Genomic DNA, 26,917 nt, shown 5'->3' on the forward strand with positions numbered 1-26,917 from the left:
TACTGATTACTATAACATATTTTGCAAAGAAATGTATATTACTACTCTGGAAAGATGATTTACCTCCTACATTTAGGCTATTTACGAGTCAATTGTCAGAATTTCTACCTTTGGAAAAACTAACTCTCGAAAAAAATTATGGACACATTTTTCAAGAACTTTGGTATCCCATATTGGCAAGCCTGGAAACCTTTTAAGAAGGACAGTACCACACTTGGTAAATTATCATTGGTATTCCTTCAGTATGTGTATATTTAAATATTAAATATCATTGAATGTTATTAATTTGAATGTATAATGTACACGTACAGACCACCTGCTCATATAAGATGTTTGCTGCCCTGGAGTGGTTTGGAATGTCAAAATTGTCAGTATTAAAGGGCAAATTTATGAGAGACAAAAGTTTAGTTAAGTGTATGTTTATACATACATACATATACACATGTATTCTTAAGAAAAGGTATTGTGACTAACTGATTCATTTTTGACATTCCATCTAACTGTTTAGAAGAACATTATATTATTAAGAGTGTAAATATTATGTATGTATAGGTGTATAGATGTGTGTGTGTGTGCTTACGTATGTGTGTATGTATATGTGTACGCGTGTGTGTGTGTATATATATATATATGTATATGTATATGTGTGGAGATGTGGCTGTATATATGTGTATATGTGGATGTGTTAATGTGTATATATATGTACGTATATGTAGGTATATGTTGATAGGAATGTATGTATGTAGATGCTTACATATGTGTATGTGTATATATGTGTGTCTATGTAATAAAAAAATAAAAATAAAAAAAAAGAAGATGGATGGATAATATATTGTGCTACTTCATTGCACAATTCTCAAATCGATTCAAAATGCATCCAAATCAATTTTTTAAAATAATATTTTTCTCAAAAATTCATTAGATAGATTGACTTTTCATACACTTATTTTCTTTTGAAGATGCAGTCGACTGTATTAACAGAAGTATTTATTGTTAAATCACAATATATATCGTCTTACGTTTCAGTATCGAGATACATCGGAATATATCAAATCATGACATGCATATCACATGTATCGTATCATCGGACTCATGGCAAAGCACACTCCCGATAACAAGAGGGTCCAACTTTGGATGAATGAAACAAGCGTGAATGAAACTAAATACAACTCCAGGTAAGTTTTCGATGAGGGAACATTTAAGATGGTTTTGAATAATGTGCGTAAAAACCGGGACAACAGACCCTTTTGCCCCCTGAATATGTCAAAAAGGTCTAAAATAAGTCCAGGAGGAGACAGGAGTCCAGGAAGGAGACAGGAGTCCAGGAGGAGACGGGGAGGAGGGAGGAAGGTCCTAGCGGGAGAACTGTCTCTGGTCCCTCTTGCCTTTGTTGACGTGTTTGAAGATCTTGGCCTTGTGGATGTTCTTGGACTTCTGGTACCCGAAGCCGCCGCCTCCTCCGCGCTTCTGCAGCTTGGCGCCTTTTCCGCTGTGAACGTCTGAGAGGGCGACAAGTCAAGGAGGACAACAACAACGACAACAACGACGACGACGGCGAGATCGAGGCCCGGTCGGTCAGCCAGTCAGGGGTTAGACTCGTGTTCATCAAATGCAGTGGTTATTTTAACAACAAGTACGACCTAAAATAATATTTGAGAGCTTAAGGAGATACTTTGAGATACTTTGCTGATGAAGTGATCACTCTCGTCTTTTTTTTATAGAAAATCAAACTCTTAGACCAAACAGGATCATGAACCTCCAGCTAGTGAAAATGTGCTATTTGAATCCAGTTTGTATTTTTTTCAGACTTAAAGCTTTCTGTCTGTGTTGGAAAACTGATCTCTGGAGTTATCTGATTTCTTGCATCTTAATGACTTCAGATCCTCAGTTTTTCAGGTTTCTGTGTCATTTAAAGCAACACCTGGTAACTTTCTGGGAGGCGACCTGTCAACTTCACGATGACGAGAATAAAAACTTAAAACCATAGTTCGGAACATTCTGGAGACGTACGTTGCAGTGCTGTGTAATATTACAGCTAAAGGTGCAACGTTTCCATGAAGACAAGTGAGATGAGGCTCTCCTCCAGTCCAAATAAGAGTCAGGTCTGTGGAAATGCAAGCTCGCTCAGAGAAGGAAACACCTATTTTTAATGCAATAAAAACTTCCCAAATGAAAAGACTTTTTTTTTTGGTTAAAAGTTACACACAGGGTCTAAATGATGGGAAAAGTCCAGAAATCAGATAAAAAATAACTTTGAAAGATCAGTCCAGGTCAATGTTGGGAGTAACGAGTTGCTTTTTGCTGTAAAGCAGTAATGTGGCAAATAAAGACTTACTAAAGTCTTACTTACAGGGAAAAAAAAAGTTTTATTATTTTACTCTGTAAAAATGTGAGTAACATGCGTCACAATGCTTCTTTAACCTGGATTGAAGTGGTGGTTTTTTTGTTTTTCTTCAAACAAATTCGCTAAAATCATCGCGATAACAGCAGCGGTGAAACGCCGGAGATGCGTCCGCGTAGACCGTCGAGTGACCGCGGGCGAAAGGACAGAACTCAACACTCGACGGGTGAACCGCAGCTGACGCCTGATCGAGCTTTGAGGAAACACTGCTCCACGGGATCAGGGCTCACTCAGGGTGGAACTGGAGTCCAAGCTCTAGTCCAAGATTAGTCCTAGTTTAGACCTGGTTTAGATGTGGCTTAGTCCTGGTTTAGTCCTAGTTTAGACTTAGTTTAGACCTGGTTCAGTCCTGGTTCAGCTCTAGTTTAGACCAGCTTTAAGACCAGCTTGAGACCTGGCTCAGTCCTGGTTTAGTCCTGGTTCAGTCCTGGTTCAGCTCTAGTTTAGACCTGCTTTAGACCTGGTTCTGACCTGGTTCAGTCCGGTCCAGTCCCAGCTCAGTCCTGGTTTAGTCCTGGTTCAGTCCTGGTTCAGCTCTAGTTTAGACCTGCTTTAGACCTGCTTTAGACCTGGTTCTGACCTGGTTCAGTCCCGGTCCAGTCCCAGCTCAGTCCAGGTTTAGTCCTGGTTCAGCTCTAGTTTAGTCCCGGTTTATTCCTGGTTCCGACCTGGTTTAGTCCTGGTTTAGTCCTGGTTCAGTCCTGGTTCAGTCCATATACGGCGCAAAAGTTCGGCATCTTCGCACAGTTATTTTGGGGAGAGTAACTTAAAGTGCTGTAACAGTCGTGTTTAAACGCAGTAATATTGTAAATGTCACAAATTACTTTGAAATGACAGAAACGAGTCATAAAAAAACACATCAGTTTTGAAGTAACTCGCACAACAGCGATCAATGTTCCCCAAGTTCCCAAAGACTCGACCAGAGCAAAAAAAAAAGAAAAAAAAAAAAGAACTAAAAGATCGTACCGAATATGTTTGAGTAAAATCAGTAAAAATAAGAGTGGAAGGATACTGAGGTCGACGTACGGGGGCACTTTGAAGCCGAAGGACAGCGCCACCATGGGGAGGTTGAGGGTGTTGACGCTGTAGATCTGCTTGAGCGAGTGGGAGTCGTAGGCCCGGACGTACGACTTGTAGGCCTCCTGGGCAGATTTGTGCAGGTAGTAGTTCTTCTCTATGAGCTTCTCCAACTGCAGGACGTCAGAAAGGAAAATGGTAAACGTCACAGAAACTGAAGAGCACAAGAGAGAAACACGAGAGGACTGAGACGTCACCTGAGACTGGATGTCTGAGATCTTACTCCAGGAAAACTCAAACTCACTCAGCGGCACCTGGACAAGACGAAAAGAGGCAAGAGTGAATTTAAACATCACACGTTTGGACTGGGCCTAAAATGTAGTTTTTATACTGATTATAATGTTTAATTATAATAAATCCAATCATAGTTACAGAAAAGAATTTGCAGATTTGAATCAGAGTCCTGCACCAGGTCAGGTACAAGCAAACAGTGGGTTTTAATTAGGGCTGAGGATCATTAAGAAGTTGCCGATACGATACATATCTCGATACACAGGCCACGATTCGATACATAGAGCTTTCAATTCGATATATTTCAAAACGATTCGATACAGTTCAATAAAAAATAAAGGCTAAATCATGTCTGTGATACTACAAGTCTTTGTTAAATCACTTCTTGTGCAAAGTTCATATGAAACACAAACATTTTAATCATCAAAACAGTAAAAATGTCAAACGTGTCGCATAAATGAGTTTCCTTTCACTCCACAAGCAACAAAACTGTAGCTGTAACAAAATAATTTAGTAAAACACACGTAAAAATACTCTTGGTGAAATATCGATACAGTGGCCCATGATATCAATACTGTATCATCACATTAAACAATACGATATATTGATATTCTGATATTTTTGAACACCCCTAGTTTTAATGTTCTGGAATTTTACGAGCGAGTAGTGATCACACACGGGCGGGTCAGGGGAATCAAATGAACAACAAACGGGAGAAAAAAAAATACGTGACGTGTGTCCAGGTCGTCCGTTGCCCTGGAAACAAGTGACATTTTCCGTGTTTTCCCGGAAAGATGGACCAGACTGAGAGAGACTTTAGTGTTTTTATTTCAGAAAAACATCAGTGGAAGAGATTGGCTCAGGTCCCGGGCTCAGGTCCCGGTCTCGGGTCCCGGTCTCAGGTCCCGGTCTCCGGTCCCGGTCTCAGGTCCCGGTCTCGGGTCCCGGTCTCAGGTCCCGGTCTCAGGTCCCGGTCTCAGGTCCCGGTCTCAGGTCCCGGTCCCGGTCTCAGGTCCCGGTCCCGGTCTCAGGTCCCGGGTCCCGGTCTCATCCCGGTCTCGGGTCCCGGTCTCAGGTCCCGGTCTCAGGTCCCGGTCTCAGGTCCCGGTCTCAGGTCCCGGTCTCAGGTCTCAGGTCCCGGTCGTATCCTGGGCTGGTCCCGGATCTCAGTTTCGGTCTCATTCCTCATCACCCTACAGTCTACGCGGGTGCACCTCTGGGCTTGTTCCGACACTCAGGACTGTTTTAGTCCTGGCTGAGTCCTGGCTGAGTCCTGATTTAGACCTGATTTAGACCTGACTCAGATCTGGTCCAGTCCTGGTATAGTCCTGGCGATCGGCTCGGAGGTTGCGGCATGTGTATATTTATGCTAATGACACTGGTCCAGTCCTGGTCCAGTCCTGGTCCAGTCCTGGTCCAGTCCTGGTCCAGTCCTGGTCCAGTCCTGGTCCAGTCCTGGTCCAGTCCTGGTCCAGTCCTGGTCCAGTCCTGGTCTATTGGACTAATGTCCTCACTCCGGTTTATCACGGTCACTGACGGGTATCAGGTGGAATGTAAACGTGTCAGGGCAGGTGAGGATTTAACTTTGATATAATCACAAGTTAACGGGAGGGTGTGGGTCTCCAGAAACGGACCCGTGCAGGACTCTGATGTGAAGTGTTACCTTGGCCTGTGTGTGTTGTGAGTGTGTTCCTGTGTGTGTGTGTGTTACCTTGGCCTGTGTGTGTTGTGAGTGTGTTCCTGTGTGTGTGTGTTACCTTGGCCTGTGTGTGTTGTGTGTGTTCCTGTGTGTGTGTGTTACCTTGGCCTGTGTGTGTGTGTGTGGAGTGTGTTCCTGTGTGTGTGTGTTACCTTGGCCTGTGTGTGTGTGTGTGTGTGTGTGTGTGTGTGTTACCTTGGCCTGTGTGTGTGTGTTGTGAGTGTGTGTGTGTTACCTTTGCCTGTGTGTGTGTGTGTGTGAGTGTGTGTGTGTTGTGAGTGTGTGTGTGTGTTACCTTGCCTGTGTGTGTGTGTGTGTTGTGTGTGTGTGTTACCTTGGCCTGTGTGTGTGTGTGTTGTGATGTGTGTGTGTGTGTGTTACCTTGGCCTGTGTGTGTGTGTGTTGTGAGTGTGTGTGTGTTACCTTGGTGTGTGTGTGTGTGTGTGTTGTGAGTGTGTGTGTGTTCCTGTGTGTGTGTGTGTGTTGTGAGTGTGTGTGTGTTACCTTGGCCTGTGTGTGTGTTGTGAGTGTGTGTGTGTTACCTTGGCCTGTGTGTGTGTGTGTGTGTGTGTGTTACCTTGCCTGTGTGTGTGTGTGTTGTGTGTGTGTGTGTTACCTTGGCCTGTGTGTGTGTGTGTGTTGTGAGTGTGTGTGTGTTACCTTGGCCTGTGTGTGTGTGTGTGTATGTTCCTGTGTGTGTGTGTTACCTTGGCCTGTGTGTGTGTGTGTGTGTGTTGTGTGTGTGTGTGTGTGTGTGTTGTGTGTGTGTGTTACCTTGGCCTGTGTGTGTGTGTGTGTGTGTGTGTGTGTGTTACCTTGGCCTGTGTGTGTGTGTGTGTTGTGTGTGTGTGTTACCTTGGCCTGTGTGTGTGTGTTGTGTGTGTGTGTGTTACCTGTGTGTGCCTGTGTGTGTGTGTGTTGTGAGTGTGTGTGTGTGTTCCTGTGTGTGTGTGTTACCTTGGCCTGTGTGTGTGTGTGTGTGTGTGTGTGTGTGTGCCTGTGTGTGTGTGTACCTGGCCTGTGTGTGTGTGTGTGTGTGTGTGTGTGTTACCTTGGCCTGTGTGTGTGTTGTGAGTGTGTGTGTTACCTTGGCCTGTGTGTGTGTGTTGTGTGTTGTGTGTGTTGTTCCTGTGTGTGTGTGTGTGTGTGTGTGTGTGTGTGTGTGTGTGTGTGTGTTGTGTGTGTGTGTGTGTTGTGAGTGTGTGTGTGTGTGTCATGTGTGTGTGTGTGTTACCTTGGCCTGCTTGAGGAAGCGCAGGAACCCGAGCTCCTCCGGGCGCAGGATGAGGAGGGCGTGGCCTCGGCCGTTGATCCCTCGAGCAGTTCTGCCGACTCTGTGGATGTACTCCTGTCACACACACACACACACACACACACACACACACACACACACACACACACACACAGACACACACACACACACACACACACACACACACACACACACACACACACACAGCTCTGTCAGGACACACGGGAATGTGCCAGAAAACAGTACTGCTATTTCACATTTATTCATATTTTTCAGACTATAAGTTGCGCTGGATTATAAGGAGCATTAAGCGACACAAACGGACGACACTTGATCTGATCCTGAGTCCGGGCGTCCACGATCCGTCAGCAGATCGCGGTGTCAGTCGCCCGGCGTTTCCTCCCTGTCCCTGATTCGTGTTTGCCTGTCATGCATAATTTGTGTTGGATATTTTATTTGGCATTAATAAAAAACATTTTAAGAAGACTAAACTTGCGTATGTGGTTTAATGTCATGCACAGTTTTAGATAATTCCTTTCTGCTTCTCTGTGTTTGACAGAGCTTAAGACAAAATATCGCAGATGAAGACTACAGTTCTTTGCAGGCCTGAAAATTCTGTTGAGAACATTTTTGAGAAAATTAAAGGATTCTAAGTGCGTCTTATAGTCTGAATATACACCTAAAACAGAAAGTGAAAGCAGAACATGGATACATAGGCTACTGTATTTCAAGTATCAGACCGGACCTTGGGATCATCGGGGGGGTCGTACTGGACGATCCAGTCGACCTCGGGGATGTCCAGGCCTCGAGCTGCCACATCTGTGCACAGCAGGATCCCAGAGTCTGCGTTACAGAACTGGAAGAAGGTGGTGGTGCGCTTGGTCTGCTTCTGCTTCCCCTGAAACGGCACAGCACAAAGGTCAGGGCCACACGTACGGAACAATCACCGAGGAACCGTGTCTTTTGTCTGTTTTGCATAGAGAGCCTCACGTGGATGGCCATGACGGGCAGGTCGATGTAGTTGAGGAGCTCGTAGTGGAACTTGACGGACATGCAGGAGGAGAAGAACACCATCAGCTTCTTCTTTCGGTTCTTCTTCAGGAACGTGAAGAGGAGCAGGAAGCGCTTCTCTGAGGGACACACCACGTAGCCCTGAGACACGGGACAGAGACAGAGTCAGAAACTTCCACTTTATATGAAAAAAGTCTTAACTCTTTCCCCCATGAAGACGACATTTGACGACCCCCACTGAACCCTTAATGACGACTTTTGACTCCTCCGCCGTATCACTAAAGACGAGATTTGACAGAGACTCGGTCACATTTAACTGAGTCGGGACCACTACAACCCACACTAGACTGACCAATAGGATTCAAGGATATGTTTTCGCCGATTTTTTCCGAAGTTAATCGAAATAGTGACGATGGTAGCTTCCGGAAAAAAACACAACACGAAACACGTGCAATGGAAAGATCGCGGCGCTGCGGCGCACAGTTTTAAAAATAATGAGGAGCGGACGTATTTTATGGATAAGTTTAGAGAAAGTGACTTTTATAGATTTCAAAGTGATGATGTTGAAGTTGATTATAAAGTGGAAAACAGCGACAGCGACGGACTTTCGGGGAGAAGATGAGATGCCGCTGATGCGTCTGTGTGGAGTCCTGCGATGTCCCAACAAACTATCTGAGCTTTATACTCGATTATGAACCAAAATTGCCCTGAAATCTGGATGTTGCCCAGGCCAGTCCTTTAAAATATTTCAGTCTTTTTTTCCAAGATGCGATGTATAACAGAATCACTACAGAAAAAAACGCTTATGCGGAGCTCTGTGCACGAGAAATAAACAAGATGACAAATACTGGACACACACTGACGGGGAAGAGTTTTATATTATATATTATTATATTATAATAAGCTAAATGAGTTGAATAAATAAAATAAGTTGAAGAAGCTAAATGAGTTGAATAAGGTAAATGGAAAAAAATTAATTGGGTGCACACAGGTGAACAACAGTTAAAAACAGGTGTACACTTGGTTATACTGTATCTGGTGATATGAAATCTGTTTAAATACTTTGACAAAGTATATTTTTTATTTTTTTATGAATATAGTACTCAGAACATGCAGATATCAGATGCTGAATGTACTGAATATTGAGTATTGAATGAATTGTTTTCGAGTTTGCACCTGACCAGGTAAACTCTCATTTTCAGTGAGCTGTTATACACCTATAAATGAGTTGAATCACATTTAAACATCCATAAATGAAGAGTTCAGAGTCTAAAGGTTTCCAGAGATACAAATATGTCTGTGTTACAATTAAGTTCATGAGTGTAAAAATCATTTATAATCACTCGTGGCAGTTCTTTTATGCAGTTATGCTCTATGGGTAGAACTAGTAACATATGTATGGGTTGTTCCTAGTCGGCGTCCAGGGGGGAAAGAGTTAAAGTTAATCGTAACAGTTAAGTGGAGTAGGTGTTTGTTCGTGTAGTTTCTCAGAGCAGCAGACCAGAGCAGTCTCCTGTAGATCACCACATGGTTTCTGTCTGCCTTTACTGACACCCGCCTCACGATGGAAACGCTCAGCGGGCAACACAAAAAGGCAAGTCTGTCCCTTAGTCGCACTCTGTTGTGAGAGGTACATTCGATATAGAACAAGAAGAAGAAGAAGATGTTGTAGATTTATTGAAAAACACCAAGTTTTACGTTTGGAAATGACAATATGTAATTATAAGAGCTTGAAGGTTGTGGATAAAGATGCAATGATCCAACTTTTTATGGTGGAGCTAAAGTGAAATAACAGTGAAGGTCTGGTGGAGCTATAGTGGAGCTTTGGAGGAGTTATGAAAGAGCTTTGAAGGAGCTTTGAAGGAGCTTTGAAGGAGCTTTGAAGGAGCTTTGAAGGAGCTTTGAAGGAGCTTTGAAGGAGCTTTGAAGGAGCTTTGAAGGAGCTTTGAAGGAGCTTTGAAGGAGCTTTGAAAGAGCTTTGAAGGAGCTTTGAAGGAGCTTTGAAGGAGCTTTGAAGGAGCTTTGAAGGAGCTTTGAAAGAGCTTTGAAGGAGCTTTGAAGGAGCTTTGAAAGAGCTTTGAAGGAGCTTTGAAGGAGCTTTGAAGGAGCTTTGAAGGAGCTTTGAAAGAGCTTTGAAGGAGCTTTGAAGGAGCTTTGAAGAGCTTTGAAGGAGCTATGAAGGAGCTTTGAAGGAGCTATGAAAGAGCTTTGGAGGAGCTTTTTAGGAGCTTTGAAGGAGCTATGAAAGAGCTTTGGAGGAGCTTTTTAGGAGCTATGGAGGAGCTTTGGAGGAGCTTTGGAGGAGTTTTGGAGGAGTTTTGGAGGAGCTATAGAGGAGTTTTTGGAGGAGTTTTGGAGGAGTTTTGGAGGAGTTTTGGAGGAGCTATAGAGGAGTTTTAGAGGAGCTTTGGAGGAGTTTTGGAGGAGCTTTGGAGGAGCTTTGGAGGAGCTATGGAGAAATTTTGGAGGAGCTTTGGAGGAGCTTTGGAGGAGTTTTGGAGGAGTTTTGGAGGAGCTTTGGAGGAGCTTTGGAGGAGCCTTATGGAGGAGCTTTGGAGCTTTGGAGGAGCTTTTTTGGAGGAGCTTTGGAGGAGCTTTGGAGGAGCTTTGGAGGAGCTTTGGAGGAGCTATGGAGGAGTTTTGGAGGAGCTTTGGAGGAGCTTTGGAGGAGTTTTGGAGGAGTTTTGGAGGAGCTATAGAGGAGCTTTGGAGGAGCTTTGGAGGAGCTTTGGAGGAGCTATGGAGGAGTTTTGGAGGAGCTTTGGAGGAGTTTTGGAGGAGTTTTGGAGGAGCTTTGGAGGAGCTTTGGAGGAGCTTTGGAGGAGCTTTGGAGGAGCCATGGAGGACCTATGGAGGACCTATGGAGGAGTTTTGGAGGAGCTTTGGAGGAGCTTTGGAGGAGCTTTGGAGGAGCTATGGAGGAGTTTTGGAGGAGCTTTGGAGGAGCTTTGGAGGAGTTTTGGAAGAGATTTGGAGAAGCTTTGGAGGAGTTTTGAAGGAGTTTTGGAGGAGCTATGGAGGAGTTTTGGAGGAGCTTTGGAGGAGCTTTGGAGGAGCTTTGGAGGAGTTTTGGAGGAGTTTTGAAGAAGCTCCTACAAAGCTGTAGAGGAGCTTTGGAGGAGCTTTGGTGGAGCTACTAGAGTGAGCAGTTTCACCTGTTCCAGTCCGTCCACTGTGGCGTTGTCCTTGTTGTCGTCCACGCCCACGTACAGAGGCTCCTTCTTCAGCGAGATACGAGCCAGATCCTCCACGCGGCGAGTCTGAGTGGCCGAGAACAGCATCGTCTGCCTCTTCTCTGAACACAAAAACAAAACATCACGTCCGTCACACGTCTGTTACAGCAACGACTGAGTAATTCTTCTAGGCATAAAATTTAATTTAAACATTCTAATCATACAAAATGGCTCTTTAAAGGTGCATTGTGTAACTTTTCTGGTGAGGGGGTTCACCAAATGCACTATGGGATTAACTCCTTTCTATTTTCATGGAGACCAGGTCAGATCTGTGGAGAGGCAACCCCGCTCACAGTCAGAATGCTGTTTTTCTTGGTATTTTTGAGCTCTAAAACCACCTGTAATTGAATAAATGTAAAGTAGAGCTGTTTAATGTCACAGTGTGGAACATTTCTGGCTGAGCAATGATATATCCACGGATAAAAACACCTGACAGACACCACAAAAGCTACACTACCGGTCAAAAGTTTTAGAACGCCACCCTTTTTCCAGTTTTTTCCTGTTTCCTGTTGACCAAAACATTTTCTAAACTTCTGATTGACGTGTGTGTCGACCTTTGTCAGATAGAACAGCTGAACACACTCGCGGCTCGTTCTTTTTACAACAGAAATCAAATATTGTTCAGAAAGTTCTTCCCGAGTCTGTCGCAGAAGTTTCCCTAAATGTGTGGCACTTGTAGGTTGCTTCACTCTTCAGTCCAGTTCATCCCAAACCAGCTCCATGGGTTTTAAGTCTGGACACTCCAGGTTTTCAAGTTTTACCATCTTGTTCTTTTTTCCTGAGGTCGTTTTGGCAGAACTTGGACTTGCATTTTGTTCTTTTATCTTTTTTTAACCTCTGCCTGTTCAGTTCTTACCTTTGTTCCATTTCAAACTCTTCATTGGACTTGCACGTGCATGTGGGTGTTCTAAAACTTTTGACCAGTAGTCTACATAATCCACTCTTAAATCAGTGCCGTCTAGATGTTGTATTTTGTCTGGATTTAATTAAAGAAAAGAAAGGATTTCAATGTACGCACTGGGCAGGAGTTTGATGATCTGCTTGAGCTCCTCCTCAAAGCCGACCTCCAGGATGCGGTCGGCCTCGTCGATGATCAGACACTGAAGGTTCTTGAACATGAAGCCGGGCGTGTTCTGGAAACAGACGGTCACAAAAACATGGTTATTTAAAGGCGCACTATGTCCAGAAAGCAGAAATAATTTAAAAAAACTTTAAAATGTCCAGAGTTGTAAAATGTTGAGAGTTTTGGATATCGTTACATCCCTAGTCTAGAGCCATATTCAAACAGGTTTAGACCTTTTGTAGTCCTGTCTCAGTTCTGGTTTCATCCTTGTTTTGGTCTTAGTTTAGTCCTGGTTCGGTCCGTGCTCAGTCTCTGACCTGCAGGTGGTCCAGCAGTCTCCCGGGCGTGGCCACCAGGATGTTGACTCCGTTGGCGAGTTTCTGCGCCTCGGCCGAGCGGTTGCTGCCGCCCATGATGAGGCCGTACGTGTGCACGTGGTGGGTCATGAGCTCCTTCATGACGCCGTACGTCTGCATGGCCAACTCCCGAGTGGGGGACAGGATCACCACACCAGTGCCTACGGGACAAGGACAAAAGGGTAAGCTCAACAACAGTGAGAATGTGACAGATTTAAAGACTGAAGCAGCTCAGAAAACGTGTGAGGCTCAAAGCAAAAAAAAAAAAGAAAACAACAAGAACAAACTGCTCACTAGTGTTGTCAACATACTAAAATTTCAATACTAAGGAATAGACCTGTCGCAATAACCACAAAAATGAATCACTACAGAACTAAGAGGCCCATCGCAATCACCGCACGTGACCAACGAGTGCACAGGTCCATTTTTAGAGACCCACACTCAACTAACCCAGGACTAAGGTCTGCCCACGTAGACCGTCTGGTGACCGCAGGTGAAAGGACCACTGCAGAGCTCCGCACCGCACAGACGTAAGTGCAGCCATCGCCTGATCACGCTTTGCTGCGTGCTCGTGTTAGGGGCTCTGTCTCTTAAGTCCGCAGGGGCCCGACCCTGGCCCGACCTGGTGCCGGACCCTGGCCCGAATTGCCACAGTGAGAGCTGGAGAGATGCAGCACACTACACACACCCTACACACACACACTCTACACACACACACTCTACACACACACACTCTACACACACTCTACACACACACACTCTACACACACACACACACTCTACACACACACACACTCTACACACACACTCTACACACACACACACTCTACACACACACACTCTACACACACACTCTACACACACACTCTACACACACACACACACACACTCTACACACACACTCTACACACACACTCTACACACACACTCTACACACACACTCTACTACACACACACTCTACACACACACTCTACACACACACACTCTACACACACACACTCTACACACACACTCTACACACACACTCTACACACACACTACACACACTCTACACACACCCTACACACACTATATCCACAAGACAACCAAGGTACATGTTGATCTGTGCAACAAGCGCATCATTGGAGAGTTTTCAGAGCCGCTGGAAGGGAGAGTGGTATCACCGCACACCGCGCTGTTGAGCCGCTAAACCACACCACAGGAGAAATTACCTAACCACGACGGCCCTATACTCTATACCAGTTCTGATACCGCAGTAATTATTTACCATTAGTAATACCATTAGTAATTCTTTAATACTGTTGATTTTCAGCGTAAATCATAGTACTTTTATTCTATTCCCATGTGGTTTTATATGTGTGTAATCCCTCAGTGGTCCAGGTAGGTTCCTCAGTTTACTATGTGCTCTTACACCTGTTCAGGGCTCTCACGTTCTCAATTATTGGTTCCGCCGCTCTTTATTTAGGCGACGGTATTTCACCAAACAGTAGCAGTTCACAAATTAAACTTTTGGCAGTGAAATGTGATACGGAGAAGTTACATACGGCACAAATTTTAAGACCCAGATATAAAAATTCAAGCCTTCAAGTCTTTTTAACTCTTTCCCCCATGAAGACGACATTTGACGACCCCCCCTGAACCCTTAATGACGACTTTTGACTCCTCCGCCGTATCACTAAAGACGAGATTTGACGACCTTTAGAAATGGCTCGGTTTTTCACATTTAAACAGAGACTGTGATCGGTGGGGGCCACTACAACCCACACTAGACTGACCAATAGGATTCAAGGATATGTTTTCGCAGATTTTTTCTGAAGTTAATCGAAATAGTGATGATGGTAGCTTCCGGAAAAAACACAACACGAAACACGTGCAATGGAAAGATCGCGGCGCTGCGGCGCACAGTTTTAGAAATAATGAGGAGCGGACGTATTTTATGGATGAGTTTAGAGAAAGTGACTTTTATAGATTTCAAAGTGATGATGTTGAAGTTGATTATAAAGTGGAAAACAGCGATAGCGACGGACTTTCAGGGAGAAGGTGAGAATGCCTGCTGATGCGTCTGTGTGGAGTCCTGCGATGTCCGAACAAACTATCTGAGCTTTATACTCGATTATGAACCAAACTTGCCCTGAAATCTGGATGTTGCCCAGGTGAGTCCTTTAAAATATTTCAGTCTTTTTTCCAAGATGCGATGTATAACAGAACTGCTACAGAAAGACCGCTCATGCGGAGCTCTGCACACGAGAAAGTAAACAAGATGACAAATACTGGACACACACTGACGAGGAAGAGTTTTATTATTATATTATTATATTATAATAAGCTAAATTTGTTGAATAATCTAAATGAGTTGAATAAATAAAATAAGTTGAATAAGTTAAATGAGTTGAATAAGTTAAATGGAAAAAAATGAATTAGGTCCACACAGGTGAACAACAGGTAAAAACAGGTGTACACTTGACTCTACTGTATCTGGTGATATGAAATCTGTTTAAATACTTTGACAAAGTATATTTTTTATTTTTTATGAATATAGTACTCAGAACATGCAGATATCAGATGCTGAATGTAGTTTTTTGTTTTCGAGTTTGCACCTGACCAGGTAAACTCTCATTTTCAGTGAGCTGTTATAAACCTATAAATGAGTTGAATCACATTTAAACATCCAGAAATGAAGAGTTCAGAGTCTGAGGTTTCCAGAGATACAAATATGTCTGTGTTACAATTAAGTTCATGAGTGTAAAAATCATTTATAATCACTCGTGGAAGTCTGTTTTCTTTTATGCAGTTATGCTCTATGGGTGTAGCCCTAGTAACATATGTATGGGTTGTTCCTAGTAGGCGTCCAGGGGGGAAAGAGTTAAGGTATTATATCCAAAATCATAAATTCAATGCTTTTAAAACTTTTTAAGATACAGCGGGAGCCCTGTTGTTCTGCTACAGCTCTAGATCATTCTAAAGAGATTGAGGAAAGATTCGTTTCTGTCCTGTCAATGGGATTTTTAGATGCATCTTTAGATTTTGATAGTCCTATAAGTGACCATTTTCTCTTTTAACTGAACACAAAAAAGCAGACTCACCGTTCCTGGGCATGAACTTGAGTTTGTAGATGAGCTCGATGGAGGGGATGAGGAAGGCCAGAGTTTTCCCGCTGCCCGTCCTCGCGGCGGCCAACACGTCCCTGCACACAACACGGTCAGAGGTCAGGGGTCACACGTGTCTCTCAGATGAAACCTCCACACACACACACACACACAGCAGAGCACACTCACCTCCCCTCCAGCAGCGGGCGGATGGTTTTGTGCTGGATCTCGGTCATGTGCTCGAAGCCCATCTCCTTGACTCCTTTGAGCGTGTTCTCACTGACGAGCTCGGACAGAGAGGAGAAAGACGTGTCCTCGAACGCTCCTGGGACAGAACATGATCACAGGTCAAAGACGTGGACGTGTGTGTATCATACTTTACTTTACACTGCCAGTAGCGTTGTCATTTTAATTACTTATTTCTATTTTACCTTGTACATATACATTGGGGTGCATCAACGGCTTTTTGAAATTTTTTTGAAAATCAATCTTAGGTTCGGTTCGGTCGCTTTATTCGTACCCGTAGGTAAATTTGCTTTGCAGATTTAAGAGACAGGTTCCACATTTCACACTTCATTCATCCACAAAACACACATAAAAACACAATAAAGTGTTACAATAAAGTGTTACAATAAAGTGTTACAGTGCTCCAGTGCAGAATGGTTTGTTCCATAAACAACCAATTAAAAACATCCAACACGCTTGTCTAAAATCACAATAAATAAATCTTAGATATGTTAAAAACACACAATCTTAGATAAATAGATTACAATTTATTCATAAGTATGATAGCAGCCGGAACGAAGCTCCTCTTAAAATGATTCGTTCTAGATCTTGGGACTAAAAGCCTCTGACCAGAGGGAAGCAGCTGAAACTCTGAGTTTAGTGGATGTTGCACGTCTCCCAAAATCCTCTGGGACGTCGTCTGTAAGAGTCTCGAGTACAGAGAGTCCAGCGGCTCTGAGGATGAACAATCACCTACTCGCCCATTTAACCAACTGATTCAGTCTTGTTTTTAGCAGAAATACTCCCAAACCACGAGACCAATGAAAACGTTAAAACTGTATCTGTACCCAGTATCATTTTTTTACACTTGCAAAAGTAAACTTCTGTGAGATATTTCATGAAAATTCTCAAGCCTCTGAAGTTTAGTGCCTGTTGAAGGATTAAATCTGAGCAGAAAAAAAATGTTTTTCTTTTATAACATCAAAAATAATTAATTTAACCCTATAGTATTAATGGAAGTCGAACATAAATATGGACGTTGCGGATCATATTTATGTCTCTGTCATCATTAATTTCCTTGATATGGTAAAAGCGTCATTTCTTTGGGACTTCAAGGATGTTGAATAAGCAACAGGTCCTAAATTATAACAAATGTAGGACCTACAACATATTATGCAATTTGAAATTAACACATTTAACACTCAAAGACTTGAAACTGAGAAGTAAAATCTTTAATACAGGTATTATTTTATGATATCTGACATGTACTGTAACCTATTTATCAAACCATCAATAAGAAACTATATAATAATTCTTAATGGATGAGAATTAATAAGCATTGACTCCTGCAGAAAGAGCCTATGTCCTGACTGTATCATGTCAGTCGATCGCATCGTTACTTCTGCACCACTGAACAATTTAACATTTAAACTTTAAACTTGTAAAGACAAAGACTGAGAAGACTGAACACAAATGCCCCCAAAAACAAAATCATGTTCTGCAGATTACAAACTGCAAGTCGTGAAATCTGCAGCTGAAAACGGAAATCGAGCAGCAGAAAGAAAGTTTGGAGTGAGAGAGAAACTTGTGACACTGGGAGGATGAACCATGAAACTTTCCTGAAGTCACTGGATGGATGGACAAAGCCTGGACTTCAGTGACACCTGAAACCATCCTGTCGGGATTCAGAAAGACCCGAATAATTCTAACTGGAACTGATGCTGAGTCTGACGACAGCGACACAGAAGAGTTTGCGTCGCTCTGTTTACCTCCGGAGGTCGAGGCCGAGTTGTTCAGAAGTGACACCGAGGATGAAGAATTGAATGGATTTAGTGATTTGGAGTGAGATGGAGAGTTTGGTTAAACTTGTTCTGTTCTGTTGTTTATGTTATAGTTTATCTGAAGAACTGTGAAATATGTGACGTTAACAGTCTGTTGTTCTCTCTTCTATTGTTTTTACTACAACTTGACTTTACACAGGAAATGTCTGCTCCTGATCTCTCATTTTATTAAATACATTTCCCCCCAAAAATGCGACTTATATGTTTTTTTCTTCTTCATTACGCATTTTTTGGCTGGTGCGACTTATACTCCAGAGCCACTTATAGTCCAAAAAATACGGTAAGTTCAGCATTCAGTTCTACGTTTAAAAATCTACATTTGGACATTATTTATACACATCCTGAAGCTACAAAAGCAAAGTCAAAGATCACCCAGCCCCAGCACAGTGTCTGCTTTAATAACCATCATTTAATCTCTCATTTTGAATAATTTCTGATCTTAAACTGGACAGAATCTGGGTAAATCTTCAACATACACAACCGACGACAAGTCTGGACAAGCACTCTCATTCCGTGTTTTTATGTTTACTACTTTTTATATTTTAGATACACACAGAAAAACACAAATAAATGAAGCAAGATGGAATAATGTAGTAAAAAAAAACAACAAGTAGGAGTAATTTTCTTTTTACTTTGTTACATAATTCCTTAGTTTATATATTTGAGATGTTCTGTGTGTATAGAAATGAAATATAGAAATGAAGAAAATGGTAAGAATAAAAACACTGAACAAGAGGATGTGTCCAAACTTTTAACTTTATCACCTGTGTGGTCTTGACCTTCAGGGCTGTTTGTACCTGTGAGTCCAGATGGAAGCTCGGGCAGCTCCTCCTCCTCCACCTCAGGTCCTCGCTCAGCTCCTGACTTCTCTCCATCCGCCTCCTCCTCCTCGTCCTCTTCTTCTTCATCATCTTCATCGTCTCCTTCAGAGGGTTTGGTTTTCTTCTCCACTGAAACAGAAAATGCTTTTTTAGACAACAAGGAATGAAATTTCTCTACTGCAACGAAGGTGAGCACAGCATAGCATCTATACTGAGGATAGTAAAACTTAAATAATTTATTTTGCTGATGAGGAATTACGTTGTTTAGGAAAAAGCACCTGAGCCACAGCACGTCTCTTTACGTTTCATCAGGTGTTTTAACTTACATCTGTTCAGTCTGACTAAAAGCTCTATTGACAGTGGTAATATCTGAAAAAAACTGAATAATCCTCGGTTGAAGGTCCAATATTATCGTATTTTTCGGACTATTAAAGGTTGTATGGAGGATTTTTTTTTTTTGTTTCAATTTGTCAGTGAAAGTTTAAAATACCATTACAGAGATACAGCAGCTTTGTAATTATGATGACCAAAAAAAAAAAAAAGAATGAAAATCGATCAACTGTGGACGTAGTGAGGCCAGATAAACATCAGCCAATAGATAACCAGGCTACCTCATTTTCTATTGGCTGTTAGGTTGTCAGTCAAACTTCCTACGTTTCTAGTGTAACTGACTCGCCGGCGCGCGGGGATTATGTAGTTTATGTAGCGGTTCTTAGAGGCGTTTTCTAACTGTATCTTCCTCGCAATTCGCACAGTTTTTCGCGATGTCGGACGAGAATCCGCGACCGGTTCGCCGCAAAAGAAAGTCCGTTTTTGAGGTCGATGAAAGAAGAAGAGAAGGGGAAAAGGAGCAAAGCCAAACTGAGGTGATTCTTGGAGATTCCTTCCAGCGACGGCGCGAATGAAGCAGACGAAAGGTCTAAAAAAATGACGTGTCGGTCGCTAAATTATTTCCAGACGGGTCACTTCAACAGTAATTCTGAACGCGCACTGGCTGTAAACAAGCGTGATTTCTAGAGTAAAGAGGCAGGAGGAGATGTTTCTACTGAGGCTGTGGAGGAGGAAGGTGGTGTCAAAAAGGAGTGTCGCTGTATGTTTTTTCCCTTAAAAAATCCTCTATACAACCTTTAAGTGTCACTTTGTTTCATGGTTTGTGTGTTTCCTGTGACTTATTCTCCGGTGCGACTTCTATATTAAAATGTTTTTGGTGAAGTGTGGAGAGGTTCTAGTCTTGTGTGTGAGTATCTGCTGCTCCTGTTCCTCCTGTACCACTGTCACTTGGCTCTACTGCGCATGTCTCCTGCAGAAAGAGCCTCTGTCCTGTCTGTATCATGTCAGTCGATCGCACCGTTACTTCTGCACCACTGAACAATTTAACATTTAAACTTTAAACTTATAAAGACAAAGACTGAGAAGACTGAACACAAAAGCCCCAAAAAAACAAAATCAGATTCTGCAGATTACAAACTGCAAGTCGTGAAATCTGCAGCTGAAAACGGAAATCGAGCAGCAGAAAGAAAGTTTGGAGTGAGAGAGAAACTTGTGACACCGGGAGGATGAACCATGAAACTTTCCTGAAGTCACTGGACGGATGGACAAAGCCTGGATTTCAGTGACACTGAAACCATCCTGTCGGGATTCAGAAAGACCCGAATAATTCTAACTGGAACTGATCCTTTACACAGGAAATGTTTGCTCCTGTTCTCATTTTATTAAATAAATTTCCCCCCAAAAATGCAACTTATATGTGTTTTTTTTTCTTCTTCATTCCACATTTTTTGGCTGGTGCGACTTGTAGTCCGAAAAATTTATTTACCATGACTTGGATAATTCCCAATACACAATGACTGGAGCAGGAAGAGCAGCTCCGCTTTTTTGACAGAACCTGAACGAGCCGTGCGTTTCCGTGACAAGAGCCTAATTCACAGTAAACCTGAGATGATACCTGGCGCCTCCTGTGGTGCGGCATCTCCCAGCTTCCTCTTCTTTTTCTTCTTCTTCACTGGAGGCTCTGTGGTGTTCTGCGCAGTGCTCTCCTCCACAGCGCCCTCTGTCTGCTGCTGCGCCTCCTTGGGTTTGACTTCCGTCTCTGTGGGGGCAGACGTCTCTTCACAAGCCTCTTTCACGAGTCCATTTCCTGTAAGGGACAAGATCGTAGGAAGTTATCAGCACAATCAAGAGGAGACAGGTTTAAGAAATGACTTTTAACACCCAGATACTCAAACTAGTAGGGGTAAAAGGTACAAAAAAAAAAATCGATTCAGTGATATATCGTGATACTTCATTGTGCGAGTCAAAAGTTCCATATACTATTTTCATGATTTAAGTAACAAATTTTGGTCTTGTGAATGTGTACTCGACCATGATATTGAACATAATTATTGATAAATCGCAATATATCGTCCATTGTTTTAGTATCTGGATCTATCGTGATATATTGAATCATGACAGACACATTGTGATATGTTTCATATCACCAGATTCATTCAAAATTTTGGCTGGGTATCATTAAGAAATTGGTGATACGATACATAGGCCTCGATACAATATGTTTTTTTTCAATACAGTGCATGTTTGATTCGATACGATATATTTCAAATCGATTCGAGACAGTTCAGTCAAATCTTGGCTGTGATACTAAAAGTCTACAAAAGTCCACTAAGTTTGTGTAAAATGAAAAACATCTATTTTACTCATACCTCGATACTAGAGCCCGACCGATATAGATTTTGTTGTGGCCGATATGAAACCGATATAATGGGAGTTGGGGCTGCCGATAGCCGATATAATCGCCGATATATTTAGTGATGTAAAAATTCACTGTAAATCTTGAATTGATTAAAAAACTTAGGTTTGGCTCTAGTGGATTATAAATTGGGTTTATTTAGGCAACATTTATTGTTATTTTGACTCTTTACATCATATTTACAGACAGTAGATTGGCCTAATGGCATTTTTGCATCACATTCTAGCTACTGTTACTGTCACTGCTAGTGATGGGTATTCCAGTTTTTTGTTTTTTTTTGGCTCACTAAAGCAACTGGCTCTTTCGGCTCCCAAGCGACTCTTGAGATTGTTTTGTTGCAAGCAGGACTAAACCAGAACTGAACCAGGACTGAGTGTCGGGACTCGGTTTCTATCTTTCTCCTGCACTCGAGCCCAAGATTAGTCCTGGTTTATTCATTTTATGCTGAACCGCAGCCAATATATCCGAAAACATTAGAACAACATATTATAAGTTTTTTGAAAGCTCTCGACCTTTCCCACGTCACCGTGGGGTCATTGGTGAGTGACGCGCTCGTCATTCACCATCTCGTCGAGGTCACCCATCGCCTTCCATTGACTTCCATTCATTTTAGCAGTAGTAAATATGAGCCAGGCCTTGGGCGTGGGTTACTGGGATACTGCTGTTATTCTCATAAAATGACTACTTTATTCTCATAATTTTCGGATATATTGTTTTTGCTCAAAATATTATTATTTTTATTATTATTATTCTGCTCTTTGAGCTCTAATTTGACCCCCTAAACACGTTCAAAAACTCACCAAATTTGGCAACATATTCAGAAGTGGCAAAAAATTCGATAAAATATAGGTTTCGTGCAGGGACATAAAAAAATGGCGACACAGCGCCACCTGGAAAATTTAAAAATTTGGCACCTGTGGGAGACGTCCTGGTCAACTTTGTCGTAGAGCCACAAAATTTGGTACACACATTCGTCATGTGAAGACAGACAAAAAATATATAAATGCGTTTGAACAAACTCCTCTGAGGGCGCTTCACCCACAGGGCTGAAAATCACCGTACATCATCTAGAGAAGTGGAACATGTAACCCAGGTGATTAAATCCTGTCAAAACATCTCTCTCTCTCTCTCTCCATCTACACCTGTGTCTCCTATCTCCCACTATGGGACGTTAAAACTCGCGGTGTTTGGCGTGTTCACGCGGGATCTCCGCCAGACCAATCGTCATCATGCTCTCGGTGACGTCATTCAATCACGTGACGCTGCGCGCCAATCGCGGGCGCTTATGATGCCGCTGAGATTCAGTGCGTGTTAGGTGCTGTTGGGGGCTGTATGAGAGTCGAGCTGCAGGTCAGTTTGGGGTAATCCTCGTGCTTTTAACTTATAATTTCGTGTGACAATCCATGGCTTATATTGTGCATTCATAGGAGCCCTCTACCGGGTCCAAACCCGCGTCAAAAAGCGCATCTGAATGGCGTAGTCCGCGGAAACTGGTGAGTGTTTGTTTGTGATGCTAACGCTAGCTTAGCCGCGCCCATTCATTTCTATGGTCGCGGTTAGCATTTTTGGTTGCCGAACTTTATGCCTGTTTCTGTCAAATATAACCAACAAAATGAGACTATTTGAAAGCCTATGATGTAAAGTTTATGTTGAATGAACCCATATTTGTTTATTTATCTGAATTATACATTTTTAAGTACCCTTGCCAACAGTGTTATCCAATCATAGTTGTAGCTGTCTGAGTACTTGTGTTAAGCACTTCCTAACTTTAAATAGCTTTGTAAAAGCATTTATTTTATTCATGTATCATTTTCCTATTGTCTGAATCAATGTATTGAACTGCTAATAGTACAGCTAGTGCTATTTAATTTGTTTGTGTGCACACTAAGAATATTTACTGGTAAAGTATAAACTAATTAATTTAAACTTGGTCCTATTGCCCAGGCCAGATTGTTAACGTATCGATGGCGATGGCGAGCTAAAAGGAGCAGGCCTCGAGCCTACAGAACCTACAGAAGTACTGCAGAGTCGCACCTCTCCTGCCGGGCCGGTAGGGGGTTCTTGGCAGCCCAACAAACTCTCCCAACACACCCACACGCCTATTGCCCACTGACTGTTACACTCCCTTTCACGAACTTTATACACTTTACTCTCCCCTCTGGATACCCCGTCAAAACCCAGTGGGTACTTACGAACTGTGTGTGAGCTGGGCATTAGATTTTTTGTGGACTTTCATGATAATTTGTGTAATCAAATGCTGCTCTAACTTCGTTGAACTCTTGATCGTTGAACTCTTGATATGTAAATATACACTTTTGCATCCAATGACCTATTGTGCTATTTGCTGCTACCGAACTGTAACTGCACGTTGTAAATAATTGAATGGCCATTCACTGTCCGTATTTCATGTTGTATGTCAAATCACTATTTACTGTTTACTATTTGCACTTTAATATATGGTACCTATCACCAAAAACAATTCAGTCTCTTGTCACTCCCTCCTAGAGCCGATCCTTAGTCTTCTGATCACTAGCCCATAACAATACTACTTACTACTCATTACCTTATTACTACCGTGTCTACTGACACAGGTGTTACAAACATCTAAAGTTAGCCAAATTATTTTGATAACTTTCACGGTTTACGTGCGGCGAGGCCACAAATTTTGATAATAATTTTGACTAATTTCAAGGTGACATTATTTGCTCCTGTTCACACAGACTTAGTCCGATCGTGGTGAAATTTGAATCACTAATGCATGATCTCAGCCTGAATATAATACACTATAAAACATATGAAAAGTGAACACTATAGCGCCCCCTACCATAGACATGAAATGTGAACATTGTCGTATCTGCACCAAATTTGGGAATTAAATTCTATGCATGACTATAAGAAAAAAAGCATATTATGGACATGGGGAATTTTTTACTATTGGCCAGCAGGGGCGCAAAGACTCCCCCCAAAAAACGTAAAAAATTATATTACACGCACATGTTTAGTCTGATCGTGCTAAAATTAGAATCACTAATGCATGATCTCAGCCTGAATATAATACACTATAAAACATATGAAAAGTAAACACGACAGCGCCCCCTACCAGAGACATGAAACATCAACATTTTCAGATTTGTACCAAATTTGGGAATTCAATTCTATTAATGACTAGAAGCAAAAACATATATTACTGACATGGGCATTTTTCAAGGTTGGCCAGCAGGGGGCAGAAAGAACATTTAAAGGCGTACTATGTAATTTTTCTGTTTGCGAGTGCGACGTTTACAGGCACGGTGTTTGCAGGGTGCGCCGTTTGCGATGCGCGTTGATTGCGGGCGTGGCGTGGGCTAGGCGAGGGCCGTTCGACGCCGCTTGCAGCTTTAATTTTTTTTTTTTTATTTCCTCTGCTCTTTAAAACCTAATTTGACCCCCTAAACACGTTCAAAAACTCACCAAACTTAGCCCAAAATTCAGAAGTGGCGAAAAATTCGATAAAATATAGGTTTCGTTCACAGGCATTAAAAATTGGCGACACAGCGCCACCTGGAAAAGTCAAAATACATTGCGCCTATGGGAGACGTCCCGACGTCAACTTTGTCGTAGAGCCACGAAATTCGGTACACTCATTCGTCATGTGAAGACAAACAAAAAATTTTTATGATGGCCACGCCCCCTGACAAACCAGAAGGCGGCCATATTGGATTGAAGTTTGAGTCCGCATTTTCATTGACGTTGCGTTTAAATAAACTCCTGAAGGCGCTTCACCCACAGGGCTGAAAATCACCGTACATCATCTAGAGAAGTGGAACATCTAAAGTTATCTAATTTATGTTGATAAGTGTCACGGTTTACGTGCGGCGAAGCCGCAAAATTCAGTAAAAATTTCGCCTAATTTCAAGGTGACATTATTTGCTCCTGTTCGCACAGACTTAGTCCAATTGTGCTGAAATTTGAATCACTAATGTGTGATCTCAGTCTGAATATAATACACTATAAAACATGAAAAAAGTGAACACTATAGCGCCCCCTACCATAGACATGAAACATCAACATTATAAGATTTGTACAAAATTTGGGAATTCAATTCTATTAATGACTAGAAGCAAAAACATATTACTGACAGGGGCATTTTTCAAGTTTGGCCAGCAGGGGGTGCAAAGAACATTTAAAGGTGCACTATGTAATTTCTCCATTTGTAGGCATGGAGTTTGCGGGCATGGCGTTTAGGGTATAGTGTTGGCGGGGCGCACCATTTGCAGGCGCGGAGTTCGCTGCCAGGGCGTTTGCGGGCACGGCGGGCGAGGGCCGTTCGACGCCGCTTGCGGCTTTAATCTTATTTTTGGTTTTATATTGAAAATCAAGGTTCTTCTTCTGCCGCATTTTTAAACTTTGACTTTGATTTTATTACGACTTCTTTCTCGTATTATAACTTTATTCCTGTAAAATTATGACTTTATTCTCGTAGCGCCAGCATGTTTTTTTTTATTTTTGTTTTGTTTTTTTATCTGACCCTTACACTCCGTTGTAAGTGGGGATCAGGTCGGTCAAAAATCGGGACACCTGGGACATTTCTTATTTAAATCTGGGACAAATTAATAGTTTTAGACAAATTTGTCGGGACTGGTCAATTTAATCATGATATATTAAGTTTTCTGACTATTTCTTGGACACGTTTGTGGCAGAGCTGAAGCTAACGAGGCTAGGTCGCACGCGCCGGACACACGAAACACCCGAAACCCCGCGGGACACACACACGTACCCGGGTCTCCGTCCTGGTCCTGGCTCTTCTGCTTCAGTTTCCTCTCTTTGTTCTTGTCGTTTCTTTTCTGGATTTTCTTGCGGAGCAGCTTCATCTGGAGGTCCGCCATGTTTCGAGCGGCAGCGTGACGCCTGACGAACACGTGTGTTTGGTCGGAAGTGTTACCTCCTGACCCGAAAGAAGGAGGAACCAGAGGGAGCGAGGCGACCCCATGGATCTATTAAAATAACTGGATACGGTATTGCTGCTTGTAGCTGCCTCCAGTTGACGTAGTGTCACTCACTGGAACTTCAGCAGAAAAAGTCCCGTGGGCTGAGACAAGATTTTTCTCATAGAGGCAATGTAATCACAAACTGCTCGTGTTCGTCTGACAGGTCATCTACAGCTTTCAAAAATATCGGATTTGCTGGCGATTTTTACCTATTATTAGATCATAAACTTTTTCTCAGCTCAAAATCCTTCAGTTGTCTTAAAAAAAACAGTTTATATTCGTTAGCTTTAGATCCTCTCGCTCTGATTGGTCAAAGCGATCACATGACACACGAGCCCGCGCACCGTGCGTGCGGTCGCGTGCATTCGCGTGTGCCCGCGGGAGAAAAGAGCACTAGTGCGCATGCTCGGTCGGTCGTCCTACAAGCGCGTTGGTCAGATGGTCCGGAGGCTCTGTCCTCCATGTGCTGGTTCCAGACGGTGGCGAGCAAGACCAATGCGCAATGACTGGGTCTGAGCGGGAACGTTCCGCCGTCTGCGCGCTGGTTCCGTGCGGGGAAAGTGAGAATGCGCTGTGGACTACAGGTCTGTGCTGCTCCTGTCCTCCGCGCTCAAGAACCGCGGCTGGTTCCGAGGTGGTGCAAAGCATCCGGACAGAAGCGTGAATCCAGTTTAGTTGGTGTCCGCATTTGGTTCTTCCCGGGAAAAGCGCTTTTCACTCCCCGCAGAACCGGAGCTGCTCCTGCTGGTTCGGGACTCTGGTTTGGATCTAGTCCGACTGTATTTCTCACACGAGGCTAAAAGCAGGACATTTTTAAAAGGTGAAAATTAAAGCCGAAAATAACAAATACTGCACTGAAAAAAAAAAGTTGCTGGATTTGCGTAAAAAAGTTATGGAAAGCGGTTGC

The 26,917-nt window shown here is 42.8% G+C and overlaps 1 protein-coding gene across 1 annotated transcript; it reads right to left on the bottom strand.

Annotated features, from left to right (window-relative positions):
* Positions 1-970: 970 nt before the first annotated feature.
* Positions 971-26,101, bottom strand: ddx18 (DEAD (Asp-Glu-Ala-Asp) box polypeptide 18). Its single transcript, XM_055152976.1, has 14 exons — positions 25,800-26,101; positions 20,243-20,434; positions 18,274-18,426; positions 15,600-15,735; positions 15,408-15,508; positions 12,285-12,484; positions 11,923-12,037; positions 10,827-10,966; positions 7,651-7,812; positions 7,406-7,558; positions 6,643-6,756; positions 3,676-3,732; positions 3,414-3,591; positions 971-1,499 (listed from the first exon to the last, which is right to left on the bottom strand). The coding sequence occupies exons 1-14, from the start codon at positions 25,906-25,908 to the stop codon at positions 1,354-1,356; spliced, it is 1,956 nt and encodes a 651-aa protein (XP_055008951.1). The 5' UTR covers positions 25,909-26,101; the 3' UTR covers positions 971-1,353.
* Positions 26,102-26,917: the final 816 nt, after the last annotated feature.

The sequence above is a fragment of the Boleophthalmus pectinirostris genome, unplaced genomic scaffold (genome assembly GCF_026225935.1).
Source record: "Boleophthalmus pectinirostris isolate CB_2022bp ecotype Guang Dong unplaced genomic scaffold, ASM2622593v1 HiC_scaffold_1, whole genome shotgun sequence".
NCBI lineage: Eukaryota > Metazoa > Chordata > Actinopteri > Gobiiformes > Gobiidae > Boleophthalmus > Boleophthalmus pectinirostris.

Excerpts from the sequence above, each read along its gene's own strand:
- ddx18 (XM_055152976.1), bottom strand. The coding sequence starts at position 25,908 with ATGGCGGACCTCCAGATGAAGCTGCTCCGCAAGAAAATCCAGAAAAGA. Across the intron at positions 15,509-15,599 it reads CGCCCGCTGCTGGAGGGGAG|GGACGTGTTGGCCGCCGCGA; the intron begins GTGAGTGTGCTC and ends TGTTGTGTGCAG. Across the intron at positions 7,559-7,650 it reads TGCCCGTCATGGCCATCCAC|GGGAAGCAGAAGCAGACCAA; the intron begins GTGAGGCTCTCT and ends GTGCCGTTTCAG.